General features: G+C 40.3%; 2 protein-coding genes across 5 annotated transcripts in view; one reads left to right on the top strand and one right to left on the bottom strand.

The window, feature by feature from the left end:
• Nucleotides 1-20,121, top strand: part of LOC105427327 (solute carrier family 35 member E1 homolog) — a 134,939-nt gene that overhangs the window by 79,499 nt on the left and 35,319 nt on the right. The gene's annotated exons all lie outside the window — the stretch shown is intronic.
• Nucleotides 13,519-16,898, bottom strand: LOC148936922 (uncharacterized). Its single transcript, XM_089075512.1, is given in 2 exon segments — nucleotides 13,519-14,901; nucleotides 15,328-16,898. Coding segments are annotated over 2 exon segments (2,661 nt in total). The 5' UTR covers nucleotides 16,606-16,898.

Raw genomic sequence — 20,121 nt, 5'->3', positions numbered from 1 at the left:
TGGAGGTGGATTCAGAAGATGACCCGGATGATCCGTTGGAGGATTTGCCAGCCAACCTTGTGGATGGGGACAATGTGGGGGATGACCCGGCGGCCAATCCCGCGGAAACAGGATTTGCTCATCACAAAAGAATGAATGGGGCCGCTCTCTTGGGACTTAATGTTGTGGATGCTTCGTGTGCTTTGTAGTGTAGTTTGTAGTGTAGTTTATAGTGTGCTAGTTATTAATTTTATTTCTATATGGATTATTATTATTATTTACTCCTGCGTGGATATGACTTATTGGCGCTAATCTCTGGACCTGCTGGGATTTTCCTTTTTTGGTGAGTCGTATTTGTATTTTTTATTATACGCTTTTATTTTCTCTTTTTTAATTTTCCACGAACGCCTTGATTCGGTTCGCGTGTACATTTATCGTTCGGCGGCTCTTTTTTATTTTATAATTTACGTCGCTTGTTTTTTCTAAGATTACATAGAGTCCGATCCATAACGCGTCTAATTTTTTCAATCGCCCTCGTTGAATTGTTTCGTGTAATAGGACTTTGTCTCCTACTTCGAATGTTCGTATTTTTGTTTTTCGGTCGTAGTTTTCCTTTGCTTTTTGTTTTTCCTCTTTGACACTTTCTTTCGCTATTTGGTTCGCGGCTCGTATCCTTTCGCGGAGTTCTTGGGCATAGTTGTCGTATGTGTACGATGGTTTCGGTGAACTGGTTAGGACCGTAGGTAGCGGTGCTTGGTGCCCGTAAAGCAGTTCGAACAACGTGAAACCCATAGCGGTGTGCGGTATCGTATTATATGCAAACATCGCATACGGTATCCATTCATTCCAGTCTGTCTGGTCGTTGTTAATATAATATAATAAATATTCAGTCAATGTTCGATGTGATCGCTCTAGTGCTCCATTTGTTTCTGGGTGGTAAGCCGTCGTTTGTAATTTTTGTATTTTTAATAATTTATTTATTATTTATTTGTATTTTTTAATAATTTTTTTGTGTTTTTAAATAGTTCGCTCGTGAAATTTGTTCCTTGATTGGTCAGGATTTTATCTGGGATTCCATATTCTAATATAATTTTTGTGACAAATTCTTTCGCTACTGTTGTCGCCTCTTGGTTTTGTATCGGTATTCCTTTGCTAAATTTTGTTAAACTGTCCTGAAATGTCAATACATATTTGTTTTCTATTGTCGTTACAGGCAAAGGTCCTACGATATCTAACGCGCATTTTTCAAATGGTTTCGTTGGCATATCTGTTAGCATTAACGGTGCTTTAGTGCGTCGTCGCAATTTATTTTTCTGACACTGTTCGCATTTTGAGATGTATTGTTCAACATCTCATTTTAATCCTGGCCAGTTGTGGTGTAATCGCATTCTATTTATCGTTCGTTCAACGCCCTGGTGTCCTCCTATAGGTGCGTTGTGGTATTCGTATAATATTTGTTTCTTTTCTTCTTCATATTGCTTTTCTGACGCGACGTCGTCAGTTTGTTGTTTCTCTACTATTGTTGTCACATTACGACTTAATGCGTCAGCATTAGCGTTCGCTTTTCCAGCTTTATGTATTATTTTGTAATCATATTCTTCTAACTTTAATCTCCTCTGATTAAACGTGATCCGGGATCTGTTACGTTGAATAACCATATTAATGGTTTATGGTAATTATTTTGAATTTTGTCCCGTATAAATAAGGTCTGAAATGTTTTACTGCCCATATTATTGCGAATAATTTCTTTTCAGTCATATTATAATTCTGTTCCGCTTGTGATCGTACACGGCTGGCATACGCAACGGGTTGGTCTTGACCTACCTCGCCTTGCGATAAGACGGTTCCTATTGCATAGTCCATAGTTAGCAGGAATTCTCTTGTAAAGTCTGAATATTTCAATATCGGTGCCGTTGTTAATTTATTTTTTAGCGTATCAAATGCATTTTGCTGTTTTTCGATCCATTCGAATTTCTCTCCCTTTTTTGTGAGTTTTGTTAATGCGATTCGTGAGAAATCTTCGATAAATTTTCTGTAGTATCCGGCTAATCCAATGAATGATTGCACGTCTTTTATCTTTTTGGGCGTAGGAAAGTTTTTTACTGTGTGCAATTTTGATTGATCTGGCGAAATTCCATTTTCAGTAATTATGTGTCTTAAATAGACTACTTCTTTTCGTAAAAATTCGCACTTGTCCGGTTGGAGCTTTAAATTGTTCTCTCTTAGTCTTTGTAGAACTAATTTTAATCTTTTATTGTGTTCTGTAAGGCTAGGACCATATATTACAATGTCGTCAAGATACACTAGACATTTAATTCCTTGTAAACCCGTTAAAATTGAATTCATTAGTCGTTGGAAGGTTGCAGGTGCGTTTTTTAAACCAAATGGCATTCTATTAAATTCATAATGACCGTATGGCATAGAGAATGCCGTTTTATTTTTATCTCGCTCCGTCATTAATATCTGGTGGTAACCTGATGCGAAATCCAGTGTCGTGAAGTATTTCGCGTTGCCCAGCTGATCAAGTATATCCGTTATATTGGGCAACGGGAATGAATCTCTGATTGTGAGATCATTTAATTTTCTGAAATCTACTACAATTCGTAATTTTGTTTTTCCTGATGCGTCTGTCTTTTTTGGCACGACTAATAGTGGTGCGTTCTATTGGCTGATGCTCGGTCTGATAATTTCTTGTTTTGTTGAATTTGCTTATTTACCTTGTCTTTATGTTTTTCCGGTAAACGATAAGATCATACGTTTACTGGTGATGAATCTGTTCGTACTGATATATCATGCTTAATTTTTGTTGTGCACGTTAATGTGTCTCCTTCTAGGTGGAACACGTCATTATATTTGTGACATAATTCTAATACAGATTTTCGTTCTTCCTTATTTAAATGTTCTGTGCGCAAGGAATTGTTTATTTGCTCTTCTCGAGAGATGAATTTTGTATTTTTATTTTTTGTCTGCATTGCGTTCACAGATTCCTGTGTTATTTTTTCTTGTATGTATTTTTTTTCTTTCTTTATTTCTTCTAATATTACTTGCGGTACCTGAACGATTTTTTCTTCTTCAGTAATATTTATTATACTGATTGGACATGTATTAGGTGTACAAAAAAGTTCTGAGCTTTAGATTTCATACAACCGAAATAACAATTTAAATTTTATATTTCTTCCCGCCCTTTTGCGGTTTTAAAACGTTGACATTTGGCCTTCTAAAATGTCATACGGTTTGGCGTTTGATGCACATAACCTCAAAAATCAGTAGTGTTCATGGCAATAACAAAAGGGCATATTCGATTTTCCATCCACTTCGCGTTTCATCTGAAGAAGAATGCTGCTAAAGCCACTGCAATGATTTGTGCTGCATATGGAGAGAACGCGTAAGTCATACTACATGTAAAAGATGGTATCAAAAATTTCGTCAAGGAGATTTCAGTCTTGAAGATGAACCGCGTGCTGGACGCCCTCAAAAGATTGAAACGGACGAATTGCAAGCACTGTTGGATATAAACTCTGCGCACGAAAAGGAGCTTGCAGAACAGCTTGGCGTTACGCAGCAAACCATTTCCGTACGTTTACATATGATGGGAAAGGTTCAGAAGGAAGGCAGATGAGTTCCGCATGAATTGTCCGAAGACAATAAAAATTGTCGGCGTGACACTGCACTCACTTTGCTTTCAAAGTTCCGGAAAAAAGATTTTCTGCACAAAATCATTACAGGCGATGAAATGGATTCTTTATGATAACCCTAAACGTAGAAAATCATGGATTGATCCTGGTCAACTTTCGACATCGACGCCAAAGCTCCAATATCCACGCCAAGAAGGTTTTGCTCTGTATCTGGTGGGATTGGAAAGGTGTTGTATTACGAGTTGTTACAACCGGGTGAAATAATCACGGCAGACCGCTACCAACAACAATTGACCAATTTGAGCGAAGCATTAGAAGAAAAGAGGCCATTTACTGGCCAAGGATGTCGTAAAGTGATCTTGTTTCATGACAATGCTCGACCACATGTTGCGAAAGCGACTCAGGATCATATCTTTGCGTTAGGCTGGGAACTTCTCCCGCACGCGGCGTATAGCCCAGACATGGCGCCTTCGGATTACTACCTATTCTAATCGCTGCAGCATCATTTGGCTGATACACATTTCGTGAGATTTGAAGAGATACGAAAATGCATTGATGACTTTATCGCTTCGAAGCTGGTGAGCTTCTATCGTCAAAGAATTCGCAAGCTATCCGAAAGATGGCAAAAGGTCGTTGATGCAAACGGGGAATATTTTGCTGATTAATATTTTTTTGTTTGTTTTTGAATAAAGATTAAATTTTACAAAAAATAGCTCAGAACTTTTTTGTACACCTAATATAATTTCGCGGTTCGACTAGGCAACATTCAATAAAAATTCCAGGTATCATTTCTTCTGGTTTCGTCAATCCAATTATGTTTTGATTAGTCGTGACTTGCACGATTGTTTCGCTGCGCGGCCCTAAAGTTACGCGCCTGTATGGGTAAAGTTTGAATTTCGTATTTTTAAATTGTACTGAGTTTGTTTTTGGAGTCTGTTACGCAGTTATGTATTTCTAAATGAAATCTGCTCCTAGGATCGCATCGTATTCCATTGGCGCATTATCTCGCACTATATATACGGGGTGTCGTACCTTTTTTCGCGACAGTTGAACCGTAATATGTGTCTTGCCCAATGTTATTATTTCATGCTCTATTATGCCTGTTAGCTTAGTTTTCTCTTCATAGATTAGGACGTGATCTAGTAAATGTTTTAATTTTATTATTGTTGCTGATGCGCCCGTATCAAATAGGAAATTTATTTTTCTTCTTGTGCTTTTGTAATCGGTAATGTGATCGCATTTAATCCGGTATTAGCGAGCGATGTTCCCTTGACGTGTGCCACGCGATACTCTGACGCGAGACGTGGGACGGTCGGTTTACTTTCGCCAGTTTCACTCTTTTTACTTTTAAAATTCTTCGCGGGATTTTCTCTTTGCGAATTCGAAAAAATTTTTTCTGAATTTTTTCTATTTTCCTGTTTTCTATTCAGTATCCAACATTCGTGGCGCAAATGTCCTATCTTTTTACAATAGTTACACTATTTTTCAATAGTATTTATTCGTGGTTGTCCTTCCGGACAGAGTATATTTATTCGTGAAACGAGTAGTTCTGCAATCGTGCCTATAATGACCGATTTTTCCGTATTTATTGCAATGTGGGTTTTGTGATTGCGTTTTAATTATTGGCCGATTTCGATAGGTTAGCGTTCGCGTGCTAGGTCCTCGCGTTTTTTTCTTCCGCGGTTGCTCCTGCGATCGCTTCCTGTATCGTTTGATATCGTACAATCAATTTAATTTCTTCATGTAAACCGTTCTGGTAATTGTAGAGCGCCTGCTCTTTTATATTTTCTAAAATCGCACGTTGTTGTTCGACCATATGATTTTTTCCTTCTCCCATGGATTCGTATAATTCCATGGCTATATTGTCTGTTCGTCTGCCGAATTCTTGTGCATTCTCGTTTGGTTTTTGTTTAAGCGAGTTAAATTCGAGTTGTAAATGTGCGGTACTTCGTTTGCTTAAATATTCCTTTTCTAGTTCTCGTTTTTACTGTTCGAAGTTTATTATATCTCGCGTACAGAAATCCATCATGGCCTTGCCTTTGAATTTAGTGTAAAGAATGGCTTTTAATAGAGAATGTTTATCCGCGGGATGTATATTTTTTATCGCGTACGTACTTGCATTTAAAAATTCGTACACGCGTCCTTGTGACGTGCCGTCGATCTCTGGGATTATGTTACGCGCGTCTTTCAATGTGAGGAATGTCAGTGCATTTCCCGGCTGGTTTCATATATCTTGATACGAACGTCCATAAGTTAAGTCTAACGGGTGTGGCAAAAAATCCTGGGAGATTCTCGTTCGTTCATCCATAGGTAATTGTGTCTGCCGACTTAATCCGTTCACTTGTACGCGAAGTTCGCGTATTTCATTCATCAGTTCATGAAATATAATGTTTTCGGGCTGTGCGTTAATTGTGACGCGACGGTTTGTTCGATTTTCTTGCGGTCCATGTCTATCGACTGAATGCTGTAGTTGCAAAATTTCGTTGTCGATTTCGTTCTGTTGTTCGACGGGTGAGTGGGCCATTTCGCTTATTAGTGATTGGTATATGTTAGAAGAGTTAAATATACTTCCGTCTCGTAAATTTGTTCGTGTGTGTTCGCGTGCCTGTACGTGTGTGTTAATGTGAGAGTCGGTGTCGTTTGATTCGAGCAAGCTATAATCCTTTTCGTCGTACGGAAATTCGCGTTCGGTTATTACGTCTTCGTCACTATCGTATCGTAATATACAGTGCATGTTATCGCGTATTTCTTTTAACGCGTTTCTCGCGTTTCTCGTATTTAACGCGGAGATAGTGTGCGGAAATTTTACGAGGTTGTTTGTTGGCCACGATTTTGGCCAAGTCGCATTCGTTAAGCTGTCCTTCGCGGACATTCGCTTTACAAAATATGGTTTTCTCTGATTTATATTAGAAGACAGATCGAATACACTCGCATGGTCACTGTTTGTGCTGGCGTGTCAGTTGGCTGCGCGTAGTAGTGCGTGTCGGTGAAGCGCCCTCGCTGCCTGGTGTCGATGTACACGGTCGACGCTGGCTGGCTCTCGGTGCTCGTGGACTCTCTGATCGTTGCTCCGCTGCCACTGGACACTCGTTGTCGTAGGTCGGCACTCTGCTGACTTTTACACTACACTGCTACAATTTTCGTGGGCGGTTTATTTTTTGACGGGGCCTTTTCCGTCTACCTTTTTCCTACAAGTTTTGTATTTCCTGTTTACAGGAAATTTAATTCTTCTGCCTGCAGCTTGTAATCTATTACTGTAGGTCTTATTTTTGTTTTTTCAAGAAAATTTTTCCCTTCTGCCCATAATGCAATGCGTCGAGGCTTACTCGTTTGATTCTGCTGGCTTGATTAACGATGATCCTCTCAAGTTGTTGTTCTTAGGGATGGTTTTGACTACCCCACCGCTGCCACCAAAATGTTGTACTCCGGATGGGCTACGACGTTAATATTAGGAATAGTCGGGTTTGTTAAGCCTAAGGAGTTGGGACTCCGAGCAGGATCAAAAGAATGTAGGGATCTTCTTGAATTCATTAACACACATTTTCTTTATTTTAATTGATTTATTCTCATAAGTGCACAGATGCTTGATATATTAACGATTATATTTTACACACGGTTAAACGTTGTTAAACGGTCACGGTTAAACAGGTGACTCGGTGCGTTACTCTGGCGGCCGACGACCGAATATGTCACCTGAGATGCTGATAATATGGCTCGCGAGAACTTCGCTACGAGATTCGGTAATATCTCGTGCGATTATTATAAGTCCGATTCCGGACGACACGTAATTTTCGACTCTGTCGACTCTGCCTATGGTCGATTATATAGACTGATCGTTGCCCGATCAGCAAATTGAGGAATTTGCTGATAGACTTTTCGCAATGTTCTCGCGCGATACATTTCTGCGGTCTTTCGAAAGACTGATCGCAATTTTGGCGATCACGCATTTATGTCGTCTTTCGAAAGACTTTTTCCTATTTCATGCGGATTAATTTTGTTGCCATGCGGACTACTTTTATTATTAGTTGTAGGTCTGGCTACAACAGGCGTTAATTTCAACCATCCAACATCCGTCCAATATGAATCCTTGTCAGTAATAGTAATATCGTTATCGTTGTCGTCATCGCTGTCTTCACGTTTTTGTTTTTTCTTAATACCGAGATCCTCTGCTTCTTTTTCAATCGATTGAGATTCCTCGGTTTTTTCAACAATCTGTTTTAGAGGTTCGACGATGGGCTTGAAGTCTCTCCAACGCTGTATCTTCAGCTATTTTATCAATTTTTAAAGCGCGATATTTTTTGCGAATCGAATCGCTCGTTTTCGTAATCTGCTTCGCTATTGTCTCGCGATCTTTGAGATTATCCATGTTGCTCAGTTGATGTATCGACATCGATTAATCACGTTACGATACCGCGAACGTATTAAATTCCTTTCTATATCATCCATTGATAAGCGGACTGTCCTTATCTATCACTAAGAATCCGTACTCACGCTGCCAACAATCGCGGCATAACGCACAGAATTCATCGTATGACATGTCGATATTCACATGATCGTTGTAAACATGTTTCAAGTTGGTATCATCCTGTTTGAACAGAATTAGCAGGTTCGCATTGTCGCATATCAGATGTTTAGGTATCCTCGCGTATGTCTGACAAAGATAGAAGCAATCGACGTTCGAGTGGCGGCCCATCGAAAAGTATTCTCTCACAGCATTTTACTTATCGCACGCAACGTCATCGAAGACGAAGATCGAATTGGGACGTGCCTCGCTCGGTGGAATGACGTCACTGTTGTTGGAGAACGTAAAGTAGCCGATTTCTTCTATCGATGTTAGTAAATTTTCCAAGTATCGATATTTCGATTGTTGCAGTGATTTCGAGTATACGTACACGTTCTCGAAACGTACACCGTGCGGACTCTCGAGCAAGCTTATGAGAACGTTGGTTTTACCGCAATTCGACGCAAATGATGGCGCGTATAGTATTCAGTAACATTTCACCATGCTTACGCTCCGTCGCGATGTCTCCCATCATTCGCGCTTTCTCGTCGCAGTTCGCGACGCGTATCGTTAGCGGCTGCCGTACAAATTTCATGTTCGCATTGCGTTATCTAGGCTTCGATCGAACGCCTATTTATAGGCGCGCGAAACCGCGAATCGCTCAGTAGCAAAAATGTATCTCGTGCTGTCGCATCCCTCTGATATTCGAGATTTGAGCGCTGAGCAGTTGCAATATATACCGAAGGTCATACTGTTACGCGTGTGCGGTAATTATATCGATCACGTGTGGGACAAGCTTCCGGAGTATATAAAGGGGGATTTGGAGGTTCAAAATCCTATCATTGCTGCATTATAATCAATCGTGGGATCGAGATCATAAACGGTCCTGCACCGAAGATAAAGGATTGTAGCGCATGTCAGCAGCAGCGTCAAACGAAGGCTACATTGGAGGTCTGCTCAATCGAGCGATAAACGCGCTTCCTTTCGAACTACATATCCCCGGCTATCAGTTTTGCGGCCTGTACTTGGCTGAAAAAGCGATTAGCCAGAGGTGAAACGGGCATAAATCCATTGGACGCGGCGTGCCGTGAACACGACATTGCGTATTCTTAGAGCAACGATCTTGCAAATAGACACGCGGCGGACAAGGTACTCGCCGATAAAGCCCTAGGACGCTTCATCTCGAGAGATTCGACTCTGGGCGAGAGAGTTGCCGCTGCAGCCGTTTGGACAGCGATGAAAGCCAAGACCAAAATCGGCATGGGTATGAAGACGAAGACGAGGAAAAAGCCTGCCAAAAAAAAAAAAGAAACGAATACTTCCAACGGCGAAACGAGGCGGCGTGTTACCGATTTTGCCAATGTTGGACGCGCTCGGATCTTTGATCGGCGGAGCGGCCAGCATGACGAAAGCGATAAACGACAGGAAAGTCGCGCGACGTCAGCTCGAGGAATTGCAACGTCACAATCGCGCGACCAGGGACTGTATCTCGCCCCGTACAAATACGGACGAGGACTGTATCTCGCTCCGTACAAATGCGGACGAGAAGTAACAGCAAAAAAAGAAAAAAAATGTCAAAAAGACGATAAAAGTACCTATGAGCGTAACCACCAACGTACAATTGCATCAGCTGGAGAAGCGTATGCGCGTACCGCATACTTTAGAGGCGTTTTTATGCGTGACGCATTACCGATTAGCGGCGCACGTCGAAAAGAGAGCGGTATTGTAAATCTGGACGATACGATGGGTAGCGTACGCAAAGAGAAACAATCGCGTTGTGTACTTTGACAGTTTCGGTAATCTTCGACCGTCCAAGGAACTGATACGATATTTCGGAGACGATGCTACAATCGAACGTCCTATCAGACATACAATCAGAACGTTTGCGGACAGCTGTGCCTGTGGTTTTTCCAAACGCCCGTGAATTTATAAAGTCCGACAAAATGTCGGGGCGTCTCAGTATTCGTCGAACGTTTTTTTCAACATGTCGCTGACGCTTACGCTGAGCGGGAAGAGCAGCGTTCTCACGGCAAATTACTTTCCAGCCATAGATTTGAGCGACGATGACTACGAGCTCTAACAATTTTGGAGACTTATCACACGATACCGAATGTAAACGCTTCGAACAATACATTTTATTTTGGCAAAGACGACGCAGAAATTACGATTCCCCAGGAGTCGTATGAACTGCATGCCATAAATGAATTTTTGAAACGTGAAATTTTACGGAAACGTCCGCGACGCGAGGGTAACGCTGGTGACACCGCGCGTGGTGATGACGAGATTGGAGAATACCCGATAGTGCTCCGCGCAAATTACAACACGATGAGGTGTGAGATTAAATGCGCCTACAGAATAAACTTTAACAAGCCCCATAACATTGGATCGCTGCTGGGTTTCTTGAGGCGTATACTGCAACCGCGAAGGTGGCATGAATCGGACGTGTCGATCAACATAATGAACGTAAACATTATCCGTGTAGAGTGCAACGTGACCGCGGGCGCATACAGCAACGACAAAAGTATGCACACGATATACAAATTTTCGCCGAGCGTGCCGCCAAAAAATAAGATATCGGAAAGACCGATGCAGATCATTTACCTGCCAATCATCGTACGAGCATTACGGAGCTAACGATACGCATTGTTGACCAGAACGGACGATTGCTCGATTTCAGAGGAGAAGAGATCACCGTCAGATTGCACGTACGACAGCAATAACGCGAGCGTGACATTTGAGATGCTCGTGTTGAACGAAGCGAAGCATATGCAGAGAGATAACGCATCTTTTACAAAGAAAACATCGATCGACAATATTCGCTCATTCGGCTGCGTCAAGAAGAGGAAGAAACTTAACGCGTCAAACGTTAAATTTTTACAAGCTTTAGGATTCGCGGTGCGCAACTTGTGAAATGACTGATATCCTAAACATCGAAGACGAGCCAATCTTCGACGATCGCATCATCAAGATTGAGACTCATGCGTATAACCCGTTCGCCAATACGACGTTCGGGTACAGCGATGAGATAAGAATACCTATACAGCAACAGGATCTGTACACATTGCCATACGAAAGCTTTCTATATATCGAGGGAAAACTAACGAAGAACAGAGTTGTCGAGGGATCTGATGTGGTGCTGGGAAATAATTTTGTCGCGTTCTTGTTCGATGAGATTCGATACGAGCTTGATGGTGTGGAGATTGATCGTAACAGAAACGTGGGCAGCACGCTCAAACATTACGTAACGATATCATCCGACAGAAGCGTGATTCTGAGGAATGCCGGCTGGGATGTGCGTACTAACGCGGATGGATATTTTAACTTTTGCGTTTAACTCTCTACGCATTGTTGGGATTCTGCGAGGATTACAGACACGTGATAATCAACGCTCGAGTTGATCTCACGAGTTGATCTTGATACGATCGCGTAACGACAATAATTGCCTGATGGGAAATTCGACGTTGGATCCCGAGGTCGACTTATTCAAGATACAATGGCGAATGCCGCATGTGTTATTGAGCGAGATAAAAAAACTATCGATGCTGCGCACTTTGGAGAGCGGACGATATTTGAGCATGGCTTTTCGCTCGTGGGATCTGTACGAATTTCCGCTGTTACAGCGTACAACCAAGCATTCGTGGGCCATCAAGAGCGCTACTCAGCTCGAGAAGCCGCGATATGTCATCTTCGCTCTGCAAACAGGTCGAAAAAATGTCATGGCTGAGGACACGAGCCGATTCGACAATTGCAACTTGACCAACGTGAAACTCTATCTGAACTCGGAATGTTATCCGTACGATGATATGAATCTTGATTTCGACAAAAACAGATGGTCCGTGTTGTACGAAACGTACGTGCGTTTCTGCAAGGGTTACTACGGATACGAATATCTCGAGCCGAGTCTCACCGTTACATCTTTTCTACATAACGTCCATTCATAATCATCGATTGTCCTCGACAAAACGAATTCAAGAGCGCAACCGTAGATGTGAGATTGGAATTTGAGACTAAGGAGAACGTACCGATGAATACCACCGCGTACTCTCTCATTATACACGGTCGCGTGGTTCACTACAATCCGTTGACTAATGTTGTACGCAAGATCACCTAAGAGCATCACTGGCGGAGAGAGAGAGAGAGAGAGAGAGAGAGAGAGGGGGGGGAGGGGGGGAGGGAGGGAGGGAGGGAGGGAGGGAGGGGGAGGCAGGGAGGCAGGGAGGGAGGGAGGGAGGGAGGGAGGGAGGGAGGAAGGGAGGGAGGGAGGGAGGGAGGGAGAGGGAGATTGATTAGACTTTATTTAGCTTTCTCAGCTATTTTGCAAATACATGATACACACTTAAATTATACTTAATATATGCTCTTTTAACATTCGCTTAAACATTTCTAGTTTATCACATCTTTTCATTGTGGCTGGCAACGCGTTGTACATTTTTACTCCTTCGTAGAACATACTTTTTTGTGCACTCCTTGTTCTACGAAATCTTATTATAATATCTCCGGTTTGTCGCGTTTGTCTATCATTTTTGCTCCCCACTAGCTCTAATTGATCTTTTAATTGTTCCGGTAGCATGTTATTCACAACCTTAAAGATAAACGTACACACATTATAATATAGCCTCTGTCTTATGGACATAAACTGCAGCGTTTGCAGCATATGTTCCACCTTGGTATATTTATTACACTGCAGTATGACTCTCATAGCTCGGTTTTGCGCTTTTTGCAATTTGCTTAACTGCGTTTCACCCATGTCAATCAACAACGTCGCACAATACTCAAAATGAGGAGCTATAATTGTCTTGTATATCGTGCATCTGGTGTAAGCCGATACAGAACTACCTATTCTATTGAGAAAACTCGTTTTTTTCCCTATTTTCTTTAGCATATAATCACAGTGGTCGTTGAATCGAAGTCTATCGTCAATAATTATACCTAGATACTTCATCGTTTCCACACGCTCTATCTCAGTTCCATCCAAGCATTTCAACGTAATATTACCTCTTAGCTCTTTTCTTATACTTCTAACTATCATGTATTTCGTTTTCCCTGCATTCATTTTTAATTTATTTATATTCATCCACTTTTCTACTATAACAAACACCGTATTCATTTTTCTTTCTAATTCTGCGCTACTTTCTCCCTCCACATATATTAAAGTATCATCCGCAAATATTTTTATCTTACATTCTTCTGGACAGACTTTGATTATATCGTTTATATAAAGTATAAATAACAAAGGTCCCAATACAGATCCCTGTGGAACTCCATATTCCATTGCCATTAATTTTGACCATTTATTATTAAATCGCACCTGCTGTGTTCTATTCTTTAGATATGAGTTTAACCATTCAAGGACTTTTCCTCTGATTCCATATTGATATAATTTCCCTAATAATCTTTCCCTATCTATCGTTTCAAACGCTTCAGATCCATGAAAATTACCCCTACCATTCTCCTTTCACTGACTATCAGTTTCCATTCGTCAACAATAGTCTGAATCGCTGTTTCGCATGAATAGTGTTTCCTAAAGCCCGATTGATGTTCAGTTATAATACTATTATTTTCCACATACCTTTCAATTTGCTCTTTTACTACCAATTCTAACACTTTCTCAAATATAGGTAACACATTAATAGGCCTAAAATCACTCGCCTTCTTGGCTTTATCTACTTTTGGAATCGGTATTATTGTGGACGTTTTCCAACTTTCTGGACAGCAACCATCTCTCAGGGAGTTATTTATTATATCAACAAATTCCTCTTTTATTACGCAAAACGTTGCTTTTAATATATTACTAGTTATTCCCTCTTCCGTGCCTTTCTTATTTGGCAGTCCTTTAATAATTTTCTCTAAATGTTCTACCGTGATTCCCTCAAAATTTTCCATAGTTACCATATTTTCTATAGCATAGATAATTCTTTTACCTGCGCCTGTAGACTGATCCTCTATTATAGATTTTATTATACTATTAATACTCTGTATATAATATAAGTTAAATTTATCCGCTATATTGCACCCTATTGTACTATAATCTATGTTATCTAATATTTCAAAATCTATATCTTTTATTTCTTTAGCACATACTGGCTCGCCTCTAATAATTTCTTTTAAAGTTTTCCACATAGTCGAAGGATTATCCTTATTAAAATCTATCATATTTTCATAATATTCTTTCTTTTTCGACCTGATTAGTTTTACTACTGCATTCCTATTAACTTTAAATTGCAACCAGCTTTGTTCTGTATCGGCGTACACTGCTTGCCTAAATGCCTCATCCCTTTTATCCGCAGCCTCTCTTATTACATCTGAGAACCATTTTTTCCCTTCCCATACTTTCGGAATTCTAATTTTCCTCTTCGATGCCATTACATCTAACGCATTTACTATACTATTGACAAATTTTTCTGCTCTCTCACTCACACCCATACATACACACTGCCATCCCTGGCTTTCCTGTAATTTATTTTTTACTAACATAACAAATTCACCTTCATCAAACTCTTTGTAATTCCTAGCGCTAAACTCTCTAAATTTACTTTCAATTTTGTTCACACTCACCTCAACTTCCAGCCACGCGTGGTCCGTAATTTTGGGTTCATGAATTACTTGCACTTTTTTATTACTATTAGCAAAGATTAGATCTATAATTGTTTGACTATCTTTCGTGATTCTCGTCGGTTCGTTAACATACTGTTTCATACCCAAGCTTAACATTGCCGTTTGCAATTTCTTCGCATAAAACGAGTCCATCATAAGATCTATATTAAAATCTCCTATTATCATGCATTCACCTTTTATTACTAATTCCTCTACTATATCCTCGAAAAATCTCATGAAATCCCCGTGCGATGCGCTTGGTGAGTGATATATTACCATTATCACTCCTTTATATAATTTATCTTTCACTTCTACCGCGACACACCAACAATTCGATTCTAATTTTTGTACTAACACCGTTTCGTAAATAATATCATTCCTTACATATAGAACAACGCCTCCTGTATTTCTATTCTCAGCATTACATCTAGTCATATTATAACCAGAAACGTTCACTTCACTGTCTTCAATATCCTCGGTCAATCTGGTCTCCGATAATGCTAAGAACGCAGGATTTATTTTCTTCATAATCTGATGTTGAATCTCATCCTTATGCGCTATCAAACTCTGCGCATTTGTATACAGTATAATTTCTTCTTTCTTCTGTAGTTGCTACTTCTCCTCTCAGCCTGCTCTCCTCTTCTCTTCCTGTAACGCCCTCTTAAAAGTCGGACATTCTCGGCTGATAGCTTCATGATCATCATTTATCTTCAAATTGTATGTTCGATTTTTGAACATACAGTTCACACATTTCTTCTCTGTCGCTGTACAGACACGCGAGCTATGATTCCCCGCGCATTTGCAGCATGTTTCTTCTCTCTTACAATTTTCGGCAATATGAAAATATCCCCAGCATTTAAAACACCTTTTGACACTGATGTGATTAAATGCAGGACACTTCTTCCATCCTACATTTAGTTTTGTTTTCTGCAATATCATCTCGTGTGTCTCTTCATCTACTTCCATTATTATTGATCCTTCTTCATTTCCTCTTCTTTGATCGTTATTCTTTACTTTGACCATTCTCTTCACAATTCGCATATTTACTGTATCTATTTTATTCTGCTTCTTTATCGTATTTATAAGCTCATTATCATCTAAGTTCATCTCTTCTAAATTTATATTAATAATTTTTATTTTTGGTTTCGATTTAGACTCCGTCACTTTGTAATTCTCTCCCAGTTTAGCTTGAACTGTCTCTTTCAACTTTTTTACCTCCTCTCCAGTTTCACATCCCATGATTACTACTCGTTTGCTTCCTTTTTTTAATTTTGTTACTCCCATTGCCATATTCTTTATATCTACCTCCTCTTTTATCACTTTTTTCGTGTCTTCACTTTCCTGTTGCAATTTCGGTTTAACAATTATAAGACTCTCTTTCTTCTTTTCTTTAACCGCTTCACTGTAGCTTCTTTGCGTTCCTCCCTTCGATCCATACTCTATTCCCTGTATCATTTTCTTCAAGTTTTCCATCTCTTGTTTAACACTTCCTAATTCTTCTTGAACTACTTCTTTAATCATTATTTTAATTTCATTTTTACGCATCGCTTCATCTTTTATTTCTTTCACAGTTCTTATAATCCAGTCTATTTTTATATCAATGCTTGACCCTTTATTTCCACTGCTCGATGTTGTGAACACTCCTGTAGATCCTGTAGATCCTGTAGATGATGTCCTATCTCTCCCTGCCGGTGCCGGAGCTTTCTCACTATCAGTTAAAAATTCCTCAAATGGGCCTTTACACGGCACGTACTCTTGATTTCTGTCGATAATTTTATGTTTATTTACACATCCTGGATGGTAAAAAAGCTTTGGGCAATTTTTACATTTAACGACTCTGTTCTTAATTGCCTTCCTACATGCCGAGCATCGATACTCTGCATATTCGTCGTCCATGCTGATACTTACCGGCCAAAACCGCTAGTATCAGCATAAGCGATCAGTCACCTGTGACCCACTTTCACACGTCAGCACTATTGTGTCCACGTATAATGTCTACTGTCTTGTGAGACTTCAATGTCTCAAATAATAAATTCACTGCTCACATCCACAGATCGCCGTATCCCGGCTAGATAACTTTCATATCCATCCTCGATCTACGGCGACATAACTCGAAATACTTATTTTACGTCTTTTCCCACTATTTACGCACGAAAATTCACTATTTTGACGGAGCGATGTGACACACATCTTCACATCGAGAGAGAGAGAGAGAGAGAGAGAGAGAGGGAGAGGGAGAGGGAGAGGGAGAGGGAGAGAGGGAGAGAGAGAGAGAGAGAGAGAGAGAGAGAGAGAGACAGAGAGAGAGAATAAAATTTACGATACATCAAAATCGACCGCAGTCTCGAAAAATTGCTCGTCATGTTCGCGCCAACGTTCGTAGACCTGCAATGTTTCCTCGTTGGAGGAGAATTTGTCGTAAAAGAGTTTGCCGCTCTCAGAAAACGGACCGTTCTCTCTCACTACATTTTCGCAAGCCCTATACCATGGCATTTCCTCGCAAGTGCCGACAAGTCTCGCGCACGCTGGATGATACGTCATCACCATAGACTGCGATGGGACGACGGAACGATTCCATACAGCACAGCTAAGAGTTTGATAACAAAGCGTGTGCATGGAACGGAAGCTGACGACGACGACGACGATGACAGCGATGCTATCGTCAAATGACATGAAAAACGACAACGGCTGTACAACTTGCTTCTGGATGAGCGCGTGTGCACCGCCGAAACTCTGGATGCTGATTACAAAGACGTAGATTCTAAACAATCTGGACGCTGATAATACTATGCGATGCGGATATCACTATACTCATTGCGCATTATAAAATGTATTCAAATTATTTAATTGGTGATCAGATAACCATAAATAAAATAAATATAATATACGAATTATGTTTTTTTTTTTTCTTTCCCATGCGTTGATAATTCTAACGATCGACATACCGCTTCTTATCATAGAACGCCGAGAAGTTTATCTTGCCGGGGTGACTCGCGCGCGTCGGGTAGGAATGTAGGTCAGTGTGTCGGTCATGCACATGACAAAGAAATTGAATCACGATTTAAAAAAAAGTGACAAATTTTTTTAATATTTATTTAATGCAAAAAATAAATCATACAATGCACTTTTATTTATTGTATATACATTCATTTGTGGATCTTTATTAATTATGTAATTATTCAATTAATTATGTAATTATTCAAAGTAATGAGAATATCCTGTAGAACAATTTTACCACACTTCTTCATCATCATCTTCATATGGACGTAAACCAAAGAGTATCTGCGAATCAAATACGTCCTCGCGAGTAATTTTTTCCCATAAAAAGTATAAATACTCCTTGTATTGACGACGCTGATACCGTATCCACCGCCGATGATTAATATTCATAAAGCCATTAATTTTGATATCATATATGCACAAATACTACAAAAAATAATAAAAATAATCTTAATTTCACACAATACATCAAATAAAGGAAAAAAGACAAAAGAGAGAAAAAGAAAAAAAGGAGAAAAAGTTACGTACCCCATTCGGGTGGAGTATCTGAATTTTTATAAGATTCCATACTTGCACGGTTTCCACAACTGAGATACCATCGAGATATAATGTCTGTCAAATTACAAAAATATTGAGTTTAATATTTTTTACACTATTGAGTTTAATATTTTAAACATTATAAAGATACATGTGAATAAATATACGTACTGCTTCAGTTGGATAAGTAATTTTTAATAAATCTCTAATAAGTCATCTCTATAAGTCAAATAATCAAATTCCTGCGATGCCTTTTTACTTGCCATTTCTTCTCGTTGAGTGTTAGATATTATGCGATACTTTTGCATGCAATCACGTTTTTTTGTATACACGTCAGCTTTCTCTCTCACATTAGACTTCCATCTACTGTGATCCTGCATACCCCATGACCCATTATATATTATCTATAATTTCTTTGTCCCTTTGTCGGAACATCATCATAGGTCTCCCCAATTTGTTTATAGCAGCCGGAGTATCGGCGCTTTTCTTGACACATTGCGTTCAATTTCATGCAATGAGTCTTGTGGAGGCATATCATTGAAACGTCTTCGTGGCATCACCTCGATACTAATTTTGTGCGCGAAGAATCACCGGTGCGCGAAAAACAATTGCTTTTGCGTGAAGAACTTTCAGTGTAATGTCTTCGCAATGGCATTACCACGCATCATCATCTGCGCAAGATATAACGAGGCAGAGTACAACGGTAATTTCGTGATATATGTGGAGGAACAAGCTATTTATTATGTTGACAACAACCCTCTCGTTGGTGTTGCGAAACTGCCATGGTCAATACACTTATATGAATATATTAGTTCATTGGCTTCGGCACAGGATGAGGAGGAAGAGGAGGAAGAGGAGGACAATTATTCAGAAGTCCCCCCCGCGGGTTAATCCCGCGGTATGTGGATGAAGTCCCTCTCCTGCGAGTAATCTGGAGGGAGGTAAAATTATTTCTTGGATTACTAACATTTTCTTTTTGTATATTTTTTAAAGTGACTGAGTGATTTTTTTCTTGGATTGTTAAACATTTTTTTGTGTATATTTTTACGTGACATTTGCTTGGATTGACATTTCTTTTTGTATTTTTAAGTGACTTTTTTATGACTCTTCTATCTCAACCGGGTGAGTCTTTTTTTTATTTTTTTCTTTTTTTTATTTTTTACTCGGCGGCGGTGGCGGCGGCGGGCGGCGGCCCCCTCCTGACGTCATGTCCACGCGCCCTGTCCACACGCAATTTTTTTATATCATCTTCGCCGCCCGTTTTGTTTATATCGCCTTGCTATCTTATCCTATTTGTTTATATCGCCTTGCTATCTTATCCTATTTGTTTATATCGCCTTGCTATCTTATTCTATTTATTTATCTCATCTCGTTTTGTCTTTCTTCACTACCCCCCTCTCCCCCGGTGACGTCATGTCCTTCGAGTCGCAATTTTCTATTTGTTTATCTATGTATTTATCTTCTTGTTTATCTATTTGTTTATCTACTTTTTTATTCATTTGTTTATATCCCCTTCACCGAATCCTACTTCTTATCTATCCCCTCCTCCCCCATGGCTCAGTTCAAAGGATCGCCGCCTCTGACTTTCCTCTCCCCTCTTCCCCGCGCCCTCCGTTCCGCCCCGCACATCCGCACCTCCCTCAACGCTTCTGAGTTAGAACTCGCCTAGTATACTTATTGGCATACTTTAAATCATAAGAATGTGTGTGTGTGTGTGTGTGTGTGTGTGCGTGCGTGCGTGCGTGCGTGCGTGCGTGCGTGCGTGCGTGCGTGCGTGCGTGCGTGCGTGCGTGCGTGCGTGCGTGCGTGCGTGCGTGCGTGCGTGCGTGCGTGCGTGCGTGCGTGCGTGCGTGCGTGCGTGCGTGCGTGCGTGCG

The sequence above is a fragment of the Pogonomyrmex barbatus genome, unplaced genomic scaffold (assembly GCF_055798465.1).
Source record: "Pogonomyrmex barbatus isolate J1 unplaced genomic scaffold, ASM5579846v1 scaffold19, whole genome shotgun sequence".
Lineage (NCBI taxonomy): Eukaryota > Metazoa > Arthropoda > Insecta > Hymenoptera > Formicidae > Pogonomyrmex > Pogonomyrmex barbatus.
Note: the sequence above shows the minus strand (reverse complement) of the source record. Positions and strands in the feature narration are given on the sequence as shown.